At 57.1% G+C, this 18382-nt stretch overlaps 7 protein-coding genes across 7 annotated transcripts; 2 read left to right on the top strand and 5 right to left on the bottom strand.

Moving 5' to 3' along the window:
* Positions 1-1105: 1105 nt before the first annotated feature.
* SPBR_03474 (pyruvate dehydrogenase kinase) lies at positions 1106-2709 on the top strand (the record flags this gene model as incomplete). The annotated part of the gene is made up of 2 exons (XM_040761765.1): positions 1106-1302; positions 1386-2709. The coding sequence occupies 2 exons, from the start codon at positions 1106-1108 to the stop codon at positions 2707-2709; spliced, it is 1521 nt and encodes a 506-aa protein (XP_040623043.1).
* A 1026-nt stretch (positions 2710-3735) lies between these two features.
* On the bottom strand, positions 3736-5261 carry SPBR_03477 (uncharacterized protein; the record flags this gene model as incomplete). Its single annotated transcript, XM_040761768.1, has 4 exons — positions 3736-4314; positions 4401-4711; positions 4880-5042; positions 5151-5261. The coding sequence occupies 4 exons, from the start codon at positions 5259-5261 to the stop codon at positions 3736-3738; spliced, it is 1164 nt and encodes a 387-aa protein (XP_040623042.1).
* Positions 5262-6069: 808 nt separating this feature from the next.
* Positions 6070-8946, top strand: SPBR_03417 (periodic tryptophan protein 2; the record flags this gene model as incomplete). The annotated part of the gene is made up of 3 exons (XM_040761708.1): positions 6070-6087; positions 6147-6259; positions 6327-8946. The coding sequence occupies 3 exons, from the start codon at positions 6070-6072 to the stop codon at positions 8944-8946; spliced, it is 2751 nt and encodes a 916-aa protein (XP_040623041.1).
* A 426-nt stretch (positions 8947-9372) lies between these two features.
* Positions 9373-11613, bottom strand: SPBR_03434 (uncharacterized protein; the record flags this gene model as incomplete). Its single annotated transcript, XM_040761725.1, has 4 exons — positions 9373-9651; positions 9903-10061; positions 10247-11230; positions 11458-11613. The coding sequence occupies 4 exons, from the start codon at positions 11611-11613 to the stop codon at positions 9373-9375; spliced, it is 1578 nt and encodes a 525-aa protein (XP_040623040.1).
* An 865-nt stretch (positions 11614-12478) lies between these two features.
* On the bottom strand, positions 12479-13140 carry SPBR_03537 (uncharacterized protein; the record flags this gene model as incomplete). The annotated part of the gene is made up of 3 exons (XM_040761828.1): positions 12479-12783; positions 13023-13083; positions 13132-13140. 3 exons carry the CDS (start codon positions 13138-13140, stop codon positions 12479-12481), a joined length of 375 nt encoding a protein of 124 aa, XP_040623039.1.
* A 431-nt stretch (positions 13141-13571) lies between these two features.
* On the bottom strand, positions 13572-14567 carry SPBR_03518 (uncharacterized protein; the record flags this gene model as incomplete). Its single annotated transcript, XM_040761809.1, has 3 exons — positions 13572-13622; positions 13728-14438; positions 14499-14567. The coding sequence occupies 3 exons, from the start codon at positions 14565-14567 to the stop codon at positions 13572-13574; spliced, it is 831 nt and encodes a 276-aa protein (XP_040623038.1).
* A 1101-nt stretch (positions 14568-15668) lies between these two features.
* On the bottom strand, positions 15669-17790 carry SPBR_03443 (uncharacterized protein; the record flags this gene model as incomplete). The annotated part of the gene is made up of 6 exons (XM_040761734.1): positions 15669-16260; positions 16327-16389; positions 16449-16574; positions 16671-16951; positions 17039-17180; positions 17255-17790. 6 exons carry the CDS (start codon positions 17788-17790, stop codon positions 15669-15671), a joined length of 1740 nt encoding a protein of 579 aa, XP_040623037.1.
* Positions 17791-18382: the final 592 nt, after the last annotated feature.

Raw genomic sequence — 18382 nt, 5'->3', positions numbered from 1 at the left:
CTTGCCTGCTAACCTTACCTTGTCCGTCCCACTGGCTCGTGCTTGCCTCCCCGCTATGGAGCCCCGCCATGACGTTTTAGTGGTCGTCATTGTCTGCCTGCCTCTGGCTGAATTGACAGTTTGACAGGTCTTGCAGCTTATGACTGAAGGTTTCGAGACAGCATCGCGAACCAGGCAAACATTGTATCTTACAGCCTTGCTTTGGTAATATAGGTTGTCTGTCCCCACGATTCATTTGTTGTTAGCCACCAATGCCGCCCGAGAAACGAAGAACAGGTGCTTCATATAGGAGAGGGCAGCAGGTGCTACTTCTTGTATCTCACGAACACTTGCAGATATGTTCTGAATCAAATATATGCTTCATGTTCTTAAAGACTGATAGTGCCAGAAGACACGCAATATACGTCGTAGCCTCGTTGTGAGCCCCATGTGTCTTCGCCTCGTGAACTCCCAAGACGCAGTGTAGGATAGGATTCTCCACGTGACTTTGTATGTAAGCTGTGTTTCCCATGAATGGCTACTACGAGCACTTGCCCATTGTAAGACATCCTCCCCGCTGGAGCTTCGACGCCGACGTCGCGCGGAGCTTCTGTAGCGTAGCCTTTCCAAGGACTATACCAGCGCAGAAGCGCTGTCGTGCGGGCCAGTTCCAGGCCAGTGTGGGGTTGGGTCGCACTTTCTCTCTCACTGTGATTCGCAGACGACGAGCGGCAACGGCGCAAAGTGCGCTAAAAAGGTCTGTGTAAGAGGAGGGAAAGCACAAGTAAGAGTCATATTGCGGGCCACCTTCCCTGGTCGTGTGTATGCAGTTCTGGAGCTTCTGGCCGAACATCGCCTCACATTTGCATGTGGTGGACCGACAAAAACAGCACTTGACATGCAACCGCCCACCACCTCTACAATTTGTTGCCATCGTCTCCCAATTCGCATTTTCGTCCACTGTGCATCCTACAATACACTTGAAAACAGCTTGGCAGCTTGACACCGCTGTTGTCGGCCCCCAAAGATTGCCTTTCTCGTCGCCCTATCATCTGCATCGCATCGCCAGCTTGGATTCTGCAGTTTGCCGCATGGCACGATCTGCATGGCCTTATCCACACCACGGATGGCTGGCCAGGCCGGCAGGGCCACCCAGGCCGTCCGGATGAGAGCGTCAAGACGAGGAGCCAGTGCACTGGGTGGCCCATTGTGCTGCTTACCGCCGTCGAGACACTGCACACGCCGCTCAATCGCTGCTGCAACGTTAGCCCAGACGCCGCCCTCACCCAGCACGCGATGGCGGCCCATATCCGTTTTGGATGAGTACGTGCCACCCGCCCAGCTTCGTTTACAGAAGAGACTCACAAGACGTACCATGGCCACAGCTAACTCTTTCGCTTCGCTAGCTGGGTTGCAAAGGAGGCCCGGCCGATCAGCCTGCGTCAGCTTATGGTCTTTGGCCGCTCCCTGACCGAGGCCCGCCTGATCAGCTCAGCCAACTACGTGCGGACCGAGCTGCCGACGCGGCTGGCGCATCGCATCCGCGACATCCAGCAGCTGCCCTATGCTGTCGTGTCCAACCCACACATCAGCGCCGTCTACGAGCTCTACTACAATGCTTTTGACATGTTCCGCAAAGTCAAGGAGATCAAGACGCTCGACGACAACGACGTGCTCTGCGACGTCATCGGCCAGACCCTGCAGGCCCACCTGCCCGTCATCCCCAAGCTGGCCATGGGCATCCTCGAGTGCAGCGACCTCATGCCCGCACGCGACCTCGACAAGTTTATGAACACCATTTTGCGCGCCCGCATCTCGCGCCGTGTCATTGCGGAGCAGCACCTGGCGCTGACCGAGACGTTCAATGCCTCCTGGTACTCGCCGGGTGCACCGCTGCCCGAGGGCCACGAGTTCATCGGCGAGGTCTTTTTAAAGTGCCAGGCCCGCGACGTCATCGACCGGTGTGCCAAGGCCGTCTGCGACCTCGCCCGCAGCGCTTATGGGCCCGACGTGCAGGTGCCCGACATCCAGCTGACGGGCCACCTAGACACCACGTTCCCCTACATTCTGAGCCACCTCGAGTACATCGTTGGCGAGTTGCTGCGCAACGCCGTGCAGGCGACCGTCGAGCGGAGCCAACGACTGTATGGAAGCCAAAACGGCGGCAGCGGCAGCGGCGGCGGCAGTGGCGCCGCCGCCGCCTCGTTATCGCACACCAACGGCGTGCCCCCGCCTCCGCCACCCATCGAAATCACCCTCTGCGAAGCCGCCCAGCACGTCATCATCCGCGTCTCCGACCAGGGTGGCGGCGTGCCCCACGACATGATGCCGTACCTGTGGTCCTTTAGCAAGGGGAAGCACTCGCAGCGGCTGCTCGAGAACCTCAAAAAGGTCCCGCGCATGAGCGCCACCCTCCAGGAGCTGCGCGTCGACGAGATGCAGCAGCCCCCGAGCCGACACAGCACCACACACCGGCAGGACAAGCCGCCGAACGTGACGGGTGACCCAGACCACCCCCACGGCAACTCTTTGGCGTCGCTGTCGCAGCGACCACCCAATCTACGCCTGGGCATGGGCCTGCCGCTCAGCCGCGTGTATGCCGAGTACTGGGCCGGCAGTCTAGAGCTGCACAGCCTCGAGGGCTACGGTGTCGATGCATTTTTGCAAATCTCCAAGCTGGGCAACAAGAACGAGCAGCTGACGATGCGGGCGAGCATGGATGCGGTCTAAGGACAAAGGGAAAGAGCACAGGAACGACGGACGATTTGTTTTGAAAAAATTGCTTACTAGTTTGTGTACATTACCATACGCATTGTTCTGGCGGGATACTCAACAGGCGTTCTTCTCTGGTGTCGGTCTGCATCAGCACTTCTCTATCAGGGGCTGGTTTGTTTGGACAAGCATGATGCATCTTTAGCAAGCCCCTTCCTCTACGTATTTTCTTACTTTCGTCTTTTTTTTTTATCACATACGACTTCTTGGAACAGCATCACGTAAACCACATGGTTCCATAACTGCTTTTATGGACAACCAATCTCATTAATATGGTATCAAAGAAGGACTGCCCAGGTTACGTCGTGACTAACAACACAGTAATTCTGGAAAGCTAAAACGGGATAACATGATAATAAAAATAAAAAAAAGACTCGCAAAACAGCCGCACAAAAAAGAAATAGGTAGTGGGTCGGAGTTCGAAGGGGGTAAAAAAAAACAGCTTTCGCGGCGTAATAAAAAAATCAACAATAATAATTAAGACAACAAGTAAAAAACACAACTCAGGGGTAGTATACTGTCCGCTTCCTTTTTTTATCCGCCGTGGTAAGAAAACAAGAAGCAACGAGGCAAACAGAAGGGACAGCAGACTAATGTCTTTGTCCGAAATTCAAGACTCCCCTCTTCTCCATTCACCATTTTCCATTCTCCATTCTCCGTTCTCCATTTTTCTACTCTTCCGACCCGGGATACGCGGTGATCAAAAAAAAAGAGAAAACCTCTGAGTCGGCTCGCATGCGCCGACAGGCAAGAGAAGAATCATAAAGAGACGTAGAAACGCAGAAATGGAGGCGTCGAAATGCCGAACACTAAACGCAGAGAGAGAACCCCCGCTTGTACCACGTTGACGTTTTGTCCTTGGCACCAGTTCCTTTTCGTTTTCGTTCTTTTCTTAGTCGTGTGACGAGGCCGGCCAAACGAAACAAGAGACAGTTCCAGTTTCGTCTAGTTGCAGGCCGCCGTTCTCGAAGTCAGGGGCGAGTCCTAACGGCGACCATGGCTGCGAACGGCGGTGCCCTGCATGGACTCAAGCTCGCCCTCCAGCTGCTTGATCTGGGCGTGGGTCTGCTCGAGATCCTTGTTAAGACGATCGCGCTCCGCAATGAGCTTCTGCTCCCATTGCCGGAACCGCTGCTCCTCGATCTTGACCTGCTCGGTGAAGCGCTTGCGCAGCGCTTCCTCCTCCTCCTTGAACTTGGGGTTGTCGAGCTTGCGAGGGCGGGCTTCACCAAACTTGCGCGTCTCCATCTGCTGCGCGCGGTAGGCCTCGTAGTGCAGCTCCTCGGTGGTGTGGATCAGATCCAGCATGTGTGTGCGGATCAGGATGGACCGCAGCTTCTTAAAGTCGCAATGGTCCTCGTTCTCGACTTCGGCGACGCCCCACGAGTACTGGCGGCCCTTGACGATGCGGCCGTCGCCCGTCTTGACGTCCTTCTCGGAGCCGATAACAGCAAAGGGCATGGCGACCATCAGGCTGCGGGCGTGCTGAGCAGCAGCCTCGTCGTCCTCCTCGACGGGCGGCTGGTAGATCTTGATGCTCTGGGCCTCGATGACAGCCCGGATCTGAATTTGTTAGCAGAAAGGTATGAAAATAAAACAATGAAAAGGGCATTGACAGGGGAAATTTGGCACAGCCACGTCCAACGTACCTTTGCCTTGAACTTGGCCAGGTCCGCAGGGCTGAGAGTATCAGCCTTGGCGATGACCGGGATCAGGTTGACTCTCGAGCAGAGACGCTTCATGACCTCAATGTCGAGGGGCTTCAGGGTATGGCCGGTGGGGCGGATAAAGTAGAGGCAGGCATGGACACGCAGGTCAATCTTGTCCTGGCGGCGGGGCTGCTGCTCCTGGAGCATGTACGACTCGTGCTGGTCGTCGAGGAACTCGATGATGGGCATCCATGAGTCACGGTTGTTGACGTAGTCGCCGAAGCCGGGGGTATCGATGACGGTCAGGCGGACTGGCAGTGTTAGTTGTGGTCAGAACGGATGTCCTGCGAATGTCATAAGAGGGGGGGCGCGAGAAAAAGCCAGAGTCTCGCAGCACAAGAAGCAAGGGAAGACAAAAAGAGGTCCCGCCCCAATGCTCCCATGCCATGTCATCGTTTCGCCTTGCGGTGTTCACTTACCCTTGAAGAACTTCTCCTCCAGCTCGGCCTTGGTAATCTCGATCTCGACGGTCTTGTCGACCTGCTTCTGGTGACGGCGCTTGTGGTCGGCATAGTTCTTGATGGTCGTCGAGAAGAGCGTGTTGATGAACGTAGTCTTGCCCAGGCCAGATTCACCGGCAACCTGAAAGAGGGGCGGTCAGCAAGAATCCCGGGCATGGCACCGAATGCACCATGTCTCCTCCGGGGAACAGCATCAGCATCAGCACCAGCATCAGCAATTGCTACACACCATAATCGTAAAGGCGGCGCCTCTCTTCGCGACAATCTTGTGCCGCTGGTTCGGCAGGTTGGCGATGCCAATCGGCGATGCGCTCTCGGCGGAAGCGGCAACAGGAGGCATTGTGGCGGGAGCTTTGTGCGGGTTTGTCGAGGTTATGATAGAAAAGGGGGAGGGGGCCTGGTCCAACACAATCGTTCTTGCGAGTCGTGGCGGTGCAGGTCGTCGAGAAATTCGATTCGATGCAAGCGTGGTGAGCTGGGCAGCGTTGACAATAACAAGGAAACAAAAAGGGCAGAATGGCAGAAATGGAGTGCAGGAGAGCAAAAGAGGCTTTGTTTGTGTTTCTGGCGTTTTGTTACCTTCCCCTGAACAATTAGGAGAAAAGGCGGGAAGGAGAAGCTTCGCGGCTTCCTTCAGGGGAAGTGTCCAAATTTCCAGTCGGGTGCACGGGCCAACCTAATCCAGGGGGGGAAGGGGCCACCCAAGAGGTACAAGTATGTCGTACTAGAGGGTTCCCCTAGTGCTCCCTTTCCTCCATTTTTATTGCGATGGCCTTGACTGTTTAGGTCACTAAGACAGGGGGAGGCTCTTTCCTTCGTTCCCCCCCTTTTTCGTTCTTGCTGCTCGGCAGTGGGAAGTTAGAAGGCGTAGTGGGGGTCTAGCCCGATACGGAGGTACTTTGCAAACTAACAAAATACAGTGAGTACTATGTACCTAGCGATGGTTCACCTCTTTCCCCTTTAACGGAGGAACTGGTCTTCCCCGCCTTCTGCGGCACCGGACAATCTATCCTGCGGGCCCGCTGTAATTTTCTCGATAAGGATCCGATAAGTATCGCGATATGTTCTGGCGATAACAAATTTTGGAGGCGGATTTTCTGCAGTTTCTGTGATCGACAACCACCTCGTTCGCACGCCCACCCGCCAAGATGAAGACGGAGTTCAAGGTTGGTGTGCTCTACAGATTGCATTGTATTGTGTTTGTGAACTTACACTGACATCGCAGTTCTCGAACCTGCTGGGGACCGTCTACTGCAAGGGCAATTTGCTCTACAGCCCCGACGGCACGCACCTCTACTCGCCCGTCGGCAACCGTGTGACGGTGTTCAACCTTGTTGAGTGGGTCTCGAGCTCCCGGTGTTCTCTATGATGCAATACGTCCGTCTGCCTCTGCTAACCGCCGCAGCAACACGTCTTATACGCTCCCGTTCGCCCACCGCACCAATATCGCCCGCCTTGGCATCACCCCCCGCGGCAACCTTCTGCTGACCGTCGACGAGGATGGCCAGGCCATTCTGACCAACCTGCCCCGCCGCGTCGTCCTCTACCACTTTTCGTTCCGCGGGCCCTGCACCGCGCTCGCGTTCTCGCCCTCGGGCCGCTTCTTTGCCGTAGGCCTCGGCCGCAAGACGGAGGTGTGGCACGTGCCCTCGACACCGGACACCAACGCAGACGGCGAGCTGGACTTTGCGCCGTTTGTGCGGTTCCGGACGTACGCGGGCCACTTCGACACGGTGCAGCACATTGCGTGGTCGGGCGACTCGCGGTTCTTCCTGACGGCGTCCAAGGACCTGACGACGCGGATATGGAACTTGGAGCGCGAGGAAGGGTTCAGCCCGACGGTGCTGTCGGGCCACCGGCAGGCCGTTGTGGGCGCGTGGTTCTCGCGGGATCAGGAGATCATCTACACAGTCAGCAAGGACGGCGCGTTGTTTGAGTGGCAGTACCTGAAGCCGCCACGGCCAGCTGGAGAGGAGAGCAGCAGTGACGACGAAGAGAGTGACGACGACGACGACGACGACGACCGAGACATGCGCTGGCGCATAGCACAGCGCCACTACTTCCACCAGAACAATACGAGCCTGCGGTGTGCCGCCTACCACGCCGCATCGAACCTGCTCGTGGCCGGCTTCTCGAGCGGCGTGTTTTGTCTCTACGAAATGCCTGACTTCAACCTGATCCACACGCTCAGCATCTCCCAGAACGATATTGACCACGTCACGATCAACGCGTCGGGTGAGTGGCTGGCGTTTGGCGCCTCCAAGCTCGGCCAGCTGCTCGTGTGGGAGTGGCAGTCCGAGTCGTACATTCTCAAGCAGCAGGGCCACTTTGACGCCATGAACGCGCTGGTCTACGCGCCCGACGGCCAGCGCATTGTCACGACGGCCGACGACGGCCGCATCAAGGTGTGGGACATTGCGTCGGGGTTCTGTGTCGTCACGTTTACGGAGCACACGAGCGGCGTCACGGCGTGCGAGTTTGCCAGAAAGGGCAACGTGCTCTTCACGGCGAGTCTCGACGGGTCGATCCGCGCGTGGGATCTCGTGCGCTACCGCAACTTCCGCACGTTCACGGCGCCCACGCGGCTGTCCTTCGCCTGCATGGCCGTCGACCCCAGCGGGGAGGTCGTGGCCGCTGGCTCCGTCGACTCGTTTGACATCCACATCTGGTCCGTGCAGACGGGCCAGCTGCTCGACCGGCTGTCGGGTCACGAGGGCCCCGTGTCGACACTGGCGTTTGCGCCCGACGGCAGCGTCCTCGTCAGCGGCAGCTGGGACCGCACGGCGCGCATCTGGTCCGTTTTCAACCGCACCCAGACCAGCGAGCCGCTGCAGCTGCAGGCGGACGTCCTCGACATGGCCGTGCGGCCCGACTCACAGCAGCTGGCCATCTCGACGCTCGACGGCCAGCTGACGTTCTGGTCCATTGCCGACGCCGCGCAGGTCGCCGGCCTCGACGGCCGCCGCGATGTGTCGGGCGGCCGCACGATCTCGGACCGGCGCACCGCGGCCAACGTCGCCGGCACCAAGAGCTTCGGCTGCATCCGCTACAGCACCGACGGCAGTTGCCTGCTGGCGGCCGGGCGCAGCAAGTACATTTGCCTGTACTCGGTGACGACGGGCGTGCTCCTCAAGAAGTTCACCGTCAGCGTCAACCTCTCGCTGAGCGGCACGCAGGAGTTCTTGCACAGTGGCAAGTTGACCGAGGCGGGTCCGGCGGGCGCGCTCGACGAGCAGGGCGAGCTGTCGGACCGCGAGGACCGGCTGGACCGGTCACTGCCCGGCTCGAAGCGCGGCGGCGACCCGTCCGCGCGCCGCAGCGTGCCTGACGTGCGCGTATCTAGCGTGGCGTTCGCGCCGACGGGCCTAGCGTTCTGCGCGGCGTCCACCGAGGGCTTGCTGGTGTACTCGCTCGACACCACGCTGCCGTTTGACCCCTTCGACCTGAGCATGGAGATCACGCCGGCGTCGACCCTGCAGGTGCTGCGCGAGGAACACGACTACCTTAAGGCGCTAGTGATGGCGTTTCGACTCAACGAGGCCGCGCTTCTCCAGCATGTGTTCCTAGACGTGCCGCACCAGAACATCCCGCTCGTCGTGGCGGGCGTCCCGACGGTGTACGTGGCGCGGCTGCTGCGGTTCGTGGCGGCGCAGACGGAGCAGACGCCGCACATTGAGTTCTGTCTGTTGTGGATCAAGGCGCTGGTGGACCGGCACGGCGCGTGGCTGACAGCGAACCGGGGCAAGCTGGACGTGGAGCTGCGGGTGGTGGCGCGGGCAGTGGGCCGCATGCGCGATGAGATCCGGCGACTGGCGGACGAAAACGTGTACACGGTGGACTATCTGCTGGACCAGGCCAGGGCACGGCAAGCGACCAAGAAACTGGCGGCCGCCCAGCCGACGGCTGTGGTGCCCGCGCTAACACAAAAAGGAGAGAAGTACAAGGCCGCTGAGGAACCACACGCCGAGGTGGTTGTCTTTGATGACGGCGACGATGGCGAGGAGGGTTGGTTGGGGATGGATTAAGACGAAGGTGGACTGTTGGAAGTGAAGTGGCAACAACATTGAAAACGGCGTTCCGGTGGGGCTGCTTTGTTATATGGTTATATTTTTGAAAATTATACATATAATTGCATCTGCGTTGCATCGGGCATCCACCTCTCATGCACATACTTTGTTTCGGTCGAATCTCTGTGTTATAGGTTTGCATTCTGAACTTGAATCGGATACTACGATTGGTCTCAAAACCGACATGTTATTGATAATAAAATGGTCATGAAATATTCATCATTTATGGCCGTAGGATGTCAACTACCTGTTAAAAATGAATAAAAAAACGTTGATGTTTTCCCCCAATGGTTTTTTGTCTTAGTCAGCTTATGTGATAAATGAATTTACAATTTCTACACATATTTTAGATTCAATGACTTCGGCGTTGGCGTTTTAAAGAAATCAAACGACATCAACTACACTACCCTCTCGACCGATCCCAAGATCCATTACCACTCCTCGGGACTTGCTGAGGTGGCTGACCATACGCAGGATGTCTTTGTTGGTCGTATTGTTGCTGCTGATACCCGTGATGTTGTTGATGCTGTTGTTGATGCCGATGCTGGTATTGTTGTGGCGGCGGTAGCGGCGGCGGTAGCGGCGGTGTTGCTGCAGATTCTGACCAAGCAGAATTTGGCAGCAAGTGAGGCGGTATGGGCGGAGGCCATGGTCCCTGGTAGCCTGGCGGGGGAACAGGCAGTGGAGGGACAAACGGAAAGCCAGCAGGCATGCCCAAGTGTGGTGGAGGTGGAGGTGGAGGTGGATGCGGGAAGACGGAGAAGGCAGGATGCGGCGCTCCTCCATACGGCGGCAGCGGCGGCGGCTGGTGGTGGTGCTGCAGATGGACCGGAACGGGCGGCAGACCGTGCTGAATATGGGGCGGCGGTGTTCTTCCTAGGGTGGGATGCGGTTGACCGTCGTTGTCATCGTACTGTGCCCTTTGCGGCGACCGTGAGTAGCGGTATCGGTCGCGAGACAGGCGTCTCCTCGGCGAATTCGATCCGCTCCACGACCGAGAGCGACATCGGCTGCTTGATCTGGACCGGAACTGGCGCTTTGACCTCGACCTCGACCTCGACCTCGATCTCGACCTAGATCTGGATCTGGATCTCGACGTAGATCGGGAGCGATGGTGGTAGCGGTGACTCGGCACATGTAGACGTGACTGGCTCTTATCCTCTCGTCGTCTGTCTCGGTTTCGACTCTGACTCCGCCTCCAGCTCCGACTGTCCTTTTGTCGAGACGTCGATGTCGCCCGGCCTCGGTCAGGACTGACGTCTGGCTCTGCGAAGCCAGCGCCACCGAGAGTCTTCCAACGTCGCCGACGCTCCTTCATGCTCTTGCAAAAGGCACGGGACCAGCCATAGTAGGTGTCGCCACCGACAATGTCGCCCGACAGGACATCAACATCGATGCGTTCTCCAAGGGCATTCACGTCCGAGTCGATGTCGGCAGCGGCTGACATCTCACTGTCCTTGCCATCCTCACCGCCCTCACCGCCCTCACCTTCATACATGCGGTCAACGTCGGCGAGCAGGGCACGCACGCTGGCTTCAAGGGCCGGTGGTGCGGGACCGGGCGCAAGCTGCAGCGGTTGCAGGGCGGCCGGGTTCATGGGACGTGTCGAGTTGGGCTCGAGGACGTGGAGCCATGTGGCGGCGGGCCAGTCGTACCAGGGCACGGCAGGGTCGCCATGGAGGGCTGGCAGCAGGAAAGGCGCTTCTTTTGTTTCTTTTGCTTCTTTGGAGGCGCCTGTACTTGTAGCACCAGCAGCAGCCAGCCCCTTTTGGTGTTTGCCCGAGGCCTTGTCCTTGGCTTGTTTCTGCAGCGCCTCCTCGGCCCGGCGTGGTCCTTCGTCGATGGCTGTTCGAAGCTGCTGCAGCACGTTGTCACCGACGTAGTTCTGGGAGGCCCACAGGTCGAGCAGGTCGTTTAGCTTTGCGAGCTGTTTAGGGGCACGGACAAACGCTGCGGCGCTCGACACGAGGGGCAGGAGACTGGGCTCGATGTTGGCCACAAACGGCGGTCTCGTCGCGTTGTCGCCGTCCGGGGCGGTGCTGCGAAACGCGACGTGGTACAGGACATCGCTGATCACGTAAAGGAGGTGAAGTCGTTTGCGGCGTGCCGAGGTCGGCTTGGCTTCCGTTTCGGATGTTGTGCGTCGTGTCTCTGGCGAAAAAGAGTGGGCGAGCGCCACGAGGTAGCGGCCGACGGCGGCAGTGCGGGCAGGCGAGTGCGTGACATGGCGCAACATCCAATGCTTGCAAGTCTGTGTAGGGGAGGAAGGAAGAAAACGACGAGAAAATAGGTGGCAAGCCACCAAGAAGTCGAGAAGCGCTTAGCGAGGCTCAGGAGAGAGAGAGATAGTGGTATACAAGAAAAAAAAGAAGAAAAAAAAAGGACGGCGAGAACAGTACGGGAAAAGACGGGCAGAGACGGGCAGAGACGGGCAGAAGCGGGAAGAGGCGGGCAGGAGCGTTGTCAAACCTGGACATTGGCAGGCGAGCAGCGCGCCGCAGTAAGAGCCAGCAGGCCAGCAAACTCGTCAATATCGGGGCGCGAGCAGGGCGCGGGGTCCGGGCGGAGGAGCACGGCGGTGAGGGAGGCTGTGGCGATGGCCAGCTGGGCGGCCGTAGCGGCCATGGCAAAATGTGATGTGGTAAGAGGCGGTCTGCGGTGGACGTGTCACCTTGAAGCCGGAAAATGTCGTGATGCGATGCGAGGTCGATGCACTCGAAGGCTATACATAAACTGCTCTTCAGGGCGCGAGTCGTGCACACGCGTCAGTTTGGACTAGACTCGCAGACAGGGCGACCATTGTCTGTCGCGTGGCGTGTCGGCGTAGTGCCGTGTATTGACGTAGATGGACGTAGACTGGCGTGCGTCGTGAAGGCGTCGTGTTGGAGATGTTTTGTTTACGGAGATTCAGGGATGTTGAAGCATGGTCTTGCGGAGGATTGGTCTTGCCGTTTGGGGATGCGAGAATTAAAGTGGGGCTTCCTGCCCACCCTAGCACTAGAACCGCATTTCGAGGAAGCTGCCCAGGACAAAAGGCGCTAACGGTGTGCTGTGAGCCGGCCGCCTCAGCCTTGGGATGTTGTGGCGGCGACGTGACGCTGTAGTCTCACAGTTGTGCGTTTTGGCGGGATATAATATCCTGCATATTTATGAGTATTGCCTGGATCGGAATCTTTGGGTCTTTTCGTACTTCTTTCGTGGTTTTCGGTTACATGTTTTAATACAATACAAGGAGCCAGTATGGCTCCATGATCTGCCAATCTAGAGTCGAACCCCATATATCAAATCGAACAATATCCATACATGACTGTGTGCCACCTAGCTTGCTGGTGACTACATACGGCAGTCGTTCCTTTAATTTTGCCGCTGTTCGGCTACCACCCGGTGGAGTGCGAGCTCGAGTCAGATGGGCCCAGGCCCAGCCTTTCCCCTCGTCAGTTTCTCCGTCTCGTCGTCTCTGTTACTCCCACCGCTCAGCCCGTTCGTCTCGTCACGAAAACCGGTCACCTTTGGGACTCCGAAACGGCGAGCTCGCCTCGTATTTGCTCTTCTCCAGCACGCGCTGTGACTCGGTGGCCGGTGCGTGCCGCGTGGGCGCTGGATCGGCGCTGGAGGATTCCTGGCTGGGCGAGCCGACAGTGTCCGTGCGGGCGGCGGCAGCCGACTGGGGACTGGCGTTTTGGCGTTCTTTCTCGAGGGCATCGATGACCGACTTCTTGCGGCGCTGTTCGGAGAGACGGGCCTGGCGGTCGGCGTTGATGCTCCTTTTGGCAAAGTAATAGGCAATGCCGCCGGCTGGGGGAGTGTATTAGTAGGCGGCTAGACGGTGAGACGGCGAGACAAAATCAAGGAGGAAAGCCACGTACCTGCACAGAGGGAGCCCCAGCCGAGCCTGTTGAGATGTGTTGTCAGTAAAGCGAACGACAGGAGGAGAGATGGCCACGACCGAAGACAAGATCAGGTGATCGAGAGTGGCCGTGTGCCGTGGCAGAACATACCAAAACGACCGTACCTAGGACACCAACGTTAGTCACCATGCTCAGTGACAGCATGCACGGACAGCGGCGCCGTGCGGAGGAAACGATACGGCGTAGACTAAGCTGACTCGAGTCGACTGAAGAATTGGAGCTTTTGGTTGCTTACCGTATTCATTTTGTGCGGGAGTGTGCTAGAATACTTGCGGTATACTGAGGTAGGCTTGCGAAGGAGAAGCAAAGCAGACTGAGAAATTTTATTTACGGCGCAATCGTCGTATCAATTGGCCATTGACGGCCAAAACAAAAGTTGATCGGAGTGCAGAATAAAAAGCGCTTTCCTCGGCAAAGAACGACGTCAAAATCGTACGATGTCATCGCATATGTACAAGTGGGGATGTCACGTGGCGGACGAAAAAAAGGGCACCTGCTGCGGAGGAGGTCTGTCTGCAGCGTTCTAGCGACCTGTAAGTCTGCGCTCACACGACAGTAATCTGTTCACTCACACATGCTAAATCGCAATGTAATAACTGACGGAAAGGTTATGTACACCATTCATAAAAATTAAAGTCTTGTTCTCATATCTGCCCTGTATTTCGGCACCCAATCCTATTGCAGGTTCACAAACAGACCGCCATCGACGAGCAGCTCAGCACCAGTCTGGGGAAACAGTTTGCTGTTAGCAGATGGCCGAAAAAAAATACCACCAAAATATCATTGGCAAAGGACATGCAACCGGATGGTGGCTCAAGAAAAGGGACGTACCACAAAGCTGCTCAGCTCCTCGCAGGCCAGGAAGACTGCCGGCCCGGCCATGTCCTGCGGCAGGCCCAGGCGGCCGAGCGGCGTGCGGCCCTCGACGTACGTCCGCTTTACCGGGTCCGCCAGGTCCACGTCGTTGAGCTGCGTGCGGATGGTGCCGGGCAGCAGCGAGTTGCAGCGGATGCCGTACTTGCCGAGGGCCACAGCGCACGACTGCATCAGGCTCTTGACGCCGGCTTTGGTGGGCGTGTAGTGCGTCTGTTGGCCGCCGCCGACGAGCGCCGAGATGGAGCTGATGCCGATAATGGAGCCGCCCGCCGGCGTCTGGTGCAGGGCCATCTGGCGACCGGCCGCCTGGACGGCATAGAACGCACCCGACAGGTTGGTGCTCAGCGTGTGCTCAAATAGCTGCGGTGACAGGTCCAGAAACTCGGCAAACTGGCACACGCCGGCGTTGCTCACAAAGACGTCGAGGCGGCCTTGGTGGTCCGCCGGCGCAAACGAGGCCACAATGTGCTCGACAAACTGGCGCCCCGTCTCGGGCATGGAAATGTCGCCCGCAAATGTCACCACACGGTTCTCGACGACCTCGCCGGCCGGCAGCAGCGCCGCGGCCTCTTTCAGGAAGCTCTTGAGGTGGGGCTCGTCGCCGGCGCCGCCGAGGTGGTTGATGCCGACCTTGGCGCCGTGGCGGATGTAGTCGAGTGCGATGGCCTAGGCGGTTGGTTAGATGTACAGATAGATGGGAAAAGTGACGGGCCGAAGGAGACTCACGCGGCCAATGCCCGTCAGGCCGCCAGTGATGCCCGCGACCTTGCCGACGAGCAGCTGCGGGAGCGTCATGTGCGTGGTGGATGTAGGACGTAGGTTCGTCGTAGAGTCGTCGAAGAGAGTGGTAGATTGGAATGTCAGTTTAAATCGTGTCGGTGGGCGACTACTGTGGGAATATATTATTATGAAGATGCCAAATCAGGAAGAACGGTGACGACAAAGGACTCGAACGGGAAAGAAGCGACGACCACATTCCTTGTCAAGAAACAGAAAGAAATAAACGAAGGCAAGAGCTCTGTCTTCCTCTCCCAGTTGTCGCGCTCTCGTCGCTCTCTAATTGTCCTGCCGGCTTGAATAGTACCGACCTTTTGGACGGCGCGCGGAGCGGGGTCTCTCCAAGGCTCGTTCTTTATGTACGAGCCCGCTCAGTGCTCCCCACTCCCCACAGTCCTCGCTAAGCTCAAACGCGATGGGCCGAAGCTGACCGACGAAGGGCCCTCGTGCGAATTCACACCGAAAGACTACGGTACACGTTTTGGGGGACTTGACTTGGGAGCTTTGGTTCTTCTTTTTTTTTTTTTTTTTTTTTTTTTTTTTTTTTTTTGGCGTTTTGTGCGACAGCGTGGATTTTCATAGACGGGAACCATGCATCCTTTAAGGGCTATTTAGTGGCAGCATCTCTCATGTTGAGCTTGAATAAGTGCCAAAGAGGAATATAGAGGCGAGGTTTTGCATAGTCAGGCACTAGCTCGTCTACACGACCTTGATTTATAGTCGGGGCTCCATTATGTCCTATTGCCTGCGTGGGATCCTTATACCGTCTAACCAGCATAGCGGCGTGCGTTCACTTTAAAACGGAACATGCAGCAATGGCACAAAAATGTCAAAAAGAGCAACCAGTCCTCTCGACGCAAGCTGAACCCAGGCGCAGATGGAGTTCGTGATGTCACGTAAAACTCTCGTTTCAAAGACAGAAAAATAAAGTCTAGTGAGTTGGTATTTCTAAGCAGGGTAAAGAAATTGGTTGATGATGAACGGCAGGTATAACATGGACGATTTATAGTTCCTATTAGAATAGAGCGAACAAACTTAGGGAGTGGGCGTGGTTATAGAGTGGCAGGGAGGTCTTTCAGGAAGCAGGTATCGCCGAACAAAGACACATATCCCTTTTGTCTAGTAATCGAAGCGAAAGTCGAGACGCTTGTTGCCCTCGTCCTTGGTCGTGTTAATATAGTGTTCGCGCTCTTCGGGCGTCCACGCATTCCATATCTTGTCGCGGCGGGCGTTGACCCAGCGGTAGTAGAAGTGCACCGCCACATACAAAAAGATCACGCCAACATTCAGGCCGATGAGGGTGCGGTTGCCGCGGCGGTAGCGGGGTGCGTCGTCGGCTCGGTATATGTTGGAGTAAATAACACCGCCCGCCTGGCAGCACATGTTATACATTGCGGTCGAGACGGTGCGGGTGCGCACCGTGTTGGCGTTGCGCGAGGCCCAGCCGACCTGGACGGAGTGGTTCGAGGGGTAACCGAGCAGGACGCTGACAAGGGCAAACACGACCCACTTGTTCGCGGTCGTGATGTCGATGCAATAGAGCGCGATAAGGCAGGGCAGAGCCCAAAACTGGCCGAGGAGACCGTTGAGGGCCAGTCGGCCAGACCAACCAGCAAAGAGCGTGCCCAACAGCAAAGTGATCATGGAGAGCACGTATGTAGGAATAATAAGCAAGTTGGTCTGGAAGGTTGTGAAGCCGAGGCCCTTCAAACTACAAGGTGTAAGTCAGTGTAAAGAAAGAAAGACAAATAAGACAACAACAGCAGGGCGAGCGCACCTCAGAGTCAGATACTGGGTTGGGGGGCCCATGGACATCTGAAAGGTTAAGCCAATGGCATAACTGGGTCGGTTAGCAAGTCTTTACTGTGTGAGATTTGGTGTACGGGAGCAAAGACCTACATTGGCCACATGTGGTAGTCCCTGAGAGCGTGGTACAGCAAGCGAGGTGTGATGGCTTGTCTGTTGTGCATAGAGCCTTTGGACGGGTCGTCCCGGAGAGCGCGGTTGACGATGATGGCTTCCTCGCTGTGCGACAAGACGCGTTAGATATATACGGAGTAGAAAACACAGCCGAAACGTTAAACAATCAATCACTGAAATGGCGGCATAATGTGAACGAACCGCTCGGTGAACCAGCCCTTCTTTCCGCGGGGAAAGCCACTGGTCTGCGTGGGACTGGGAGGCATAAAATACAGGGCTGAGACGCCGACAGCCAGCGTTATCAGGCCTTCGATGAGAAATAGGTAGCGCCAGCCCTCGACGCCATTATGGCCATCCAGGTGAAGAATGCCAAAGGCGAGGAAAGCACCAAGGATAATGGAAAAGGTCATGGTCGCCCACCAGCGGGACAAGCGGATGGGCAGTTCGGCGCTGGTGTAGAAGTAAGAAAGGTAGAGGTTCATCTGAAAGAAAGGTTGAGGTGTATGAGAACTTGTTGTTCACAATGACTGGAACTGGAAACGTCACTGGGGGGTGGGTTGGAAACGTACGTCCGGAATGAAACCGCCCTGGAGGATGGCGAGAAGAGCGCGGGTAACGAGAAACGAGGTCCGGCCATTGAGCTTGTACTGACACATGGCCACGACACTCCACAGGACCATCTGCATGGGAATCCACCGATCAGGGCCCATCCTAAAGCAGTTAGGAATGCTGTGCCGATGCAGATGTAAATTGCAGAATAGAAAGAGGGGGCGAAAGGGACTTACCACTTGGAAACCAACTGCGACGGCAGCTCGGCGCACATAAACGACAGCAAAAACACTGTATTTCCCAGATTGTAGTCGTTGGTCGTCAGACCCAGGTCGGCGAGCATGTTGTCGGACACGGCCTGGGCGAGATTGACGCGGTCGATCTCCAGGGCCATGAATGCCACGCAAGTAAAGATGAAGATGCGAACGTCAATCTTGCGCACAAGGGCCTTCTCCTCGCGCCAGGTCCAGCGCGCAAGCGGATCGAAGCGATGGATGTTCTCCCAGTCAGCACGCGGTCGGTACTTGATGGCCAAAGCCGGGTCGTCGTAGACGGACGGCTGGGTGGCAATGGCATCGAGATCGACGGGCCTGGCCTTTTCCCAAAAGTAGCGCCGCGTGGTGTCGATGGGCACGCCGAGAGGCGGTATGTCCGCGGGGTTGACGACGACCTGGGGCGTCTTCTTGTCGTCGCCGGAGCTGGTGCCAAGGTCTTCGGCTGACGCGGTTGGCACAGACGCCGTGGGGTTGGCCGACCACAGCACAGTCGGCATGATGTTGGATGGTGTTGGGCAAGTGACCCTGGGGTGTTGCGAAGCAGCCTCAGAGCTTGCAGAAACAATAGCCAATCCGCGATGAATTTCGCTTTTCACAGGTCGTCAGAATCGCAAAGTGCTCTGGGGAATGCTCATCAAAAACAGCCTCGTGTGATCGGCGTCTGCATCGACCCTCAACTTTATAGAAACGAGGGACAGGTAACCAGTACCCCCGGAATGTCGCCATCGCAGCTCTCTCGTCATCTGTCAATGGGATGACACATGTTGCTGGCCATCTTCAATCTTCATCCCCTCCCCCCCATCATCAGAGTTCATCTTTTTGGATCCGAAACCGTCATGATCTCGTCTGCATCTGCAATCCAGCCTTAGCGGTGTGTTCGCACGCTTCTTCGTCCATTGCATCGCCCGTCTCGCTTATGTCGGTTGGAGGCCGGTCCCCATATCTTCGGGTCTCCGGTAGTAGTAGGTTGCGTGCACGTTGCCCCCCCTCCATCTTCAACTTGAGCACGTCAACCGGGCGGTCACCCCGACCTCGCGTCTCATCAAGGTACGGCCATCAAAAATACGACGGGCGGTGCCGGACAAGGGT

The sequence above is a fragment of the Sporothrix brasiliensis genome (assembly GCF_000820605.1).
Source record: "Sporothrix brasiliensis 5110 chromosome Unknown Cont13, whole genome shotgun sequence".
Lineage (NCBI taxonomy): Eukaryota > Fungi > Ascomycota > Sordariomycetes > Ophiostomatales > Ophiostomataceae > Sporothrix > Sporothrix brasiliensis.
Note: the sequence above shows the minus strand (reverse complement) of the source record. Positions and strands in the feature narration are given on the sequence as shown.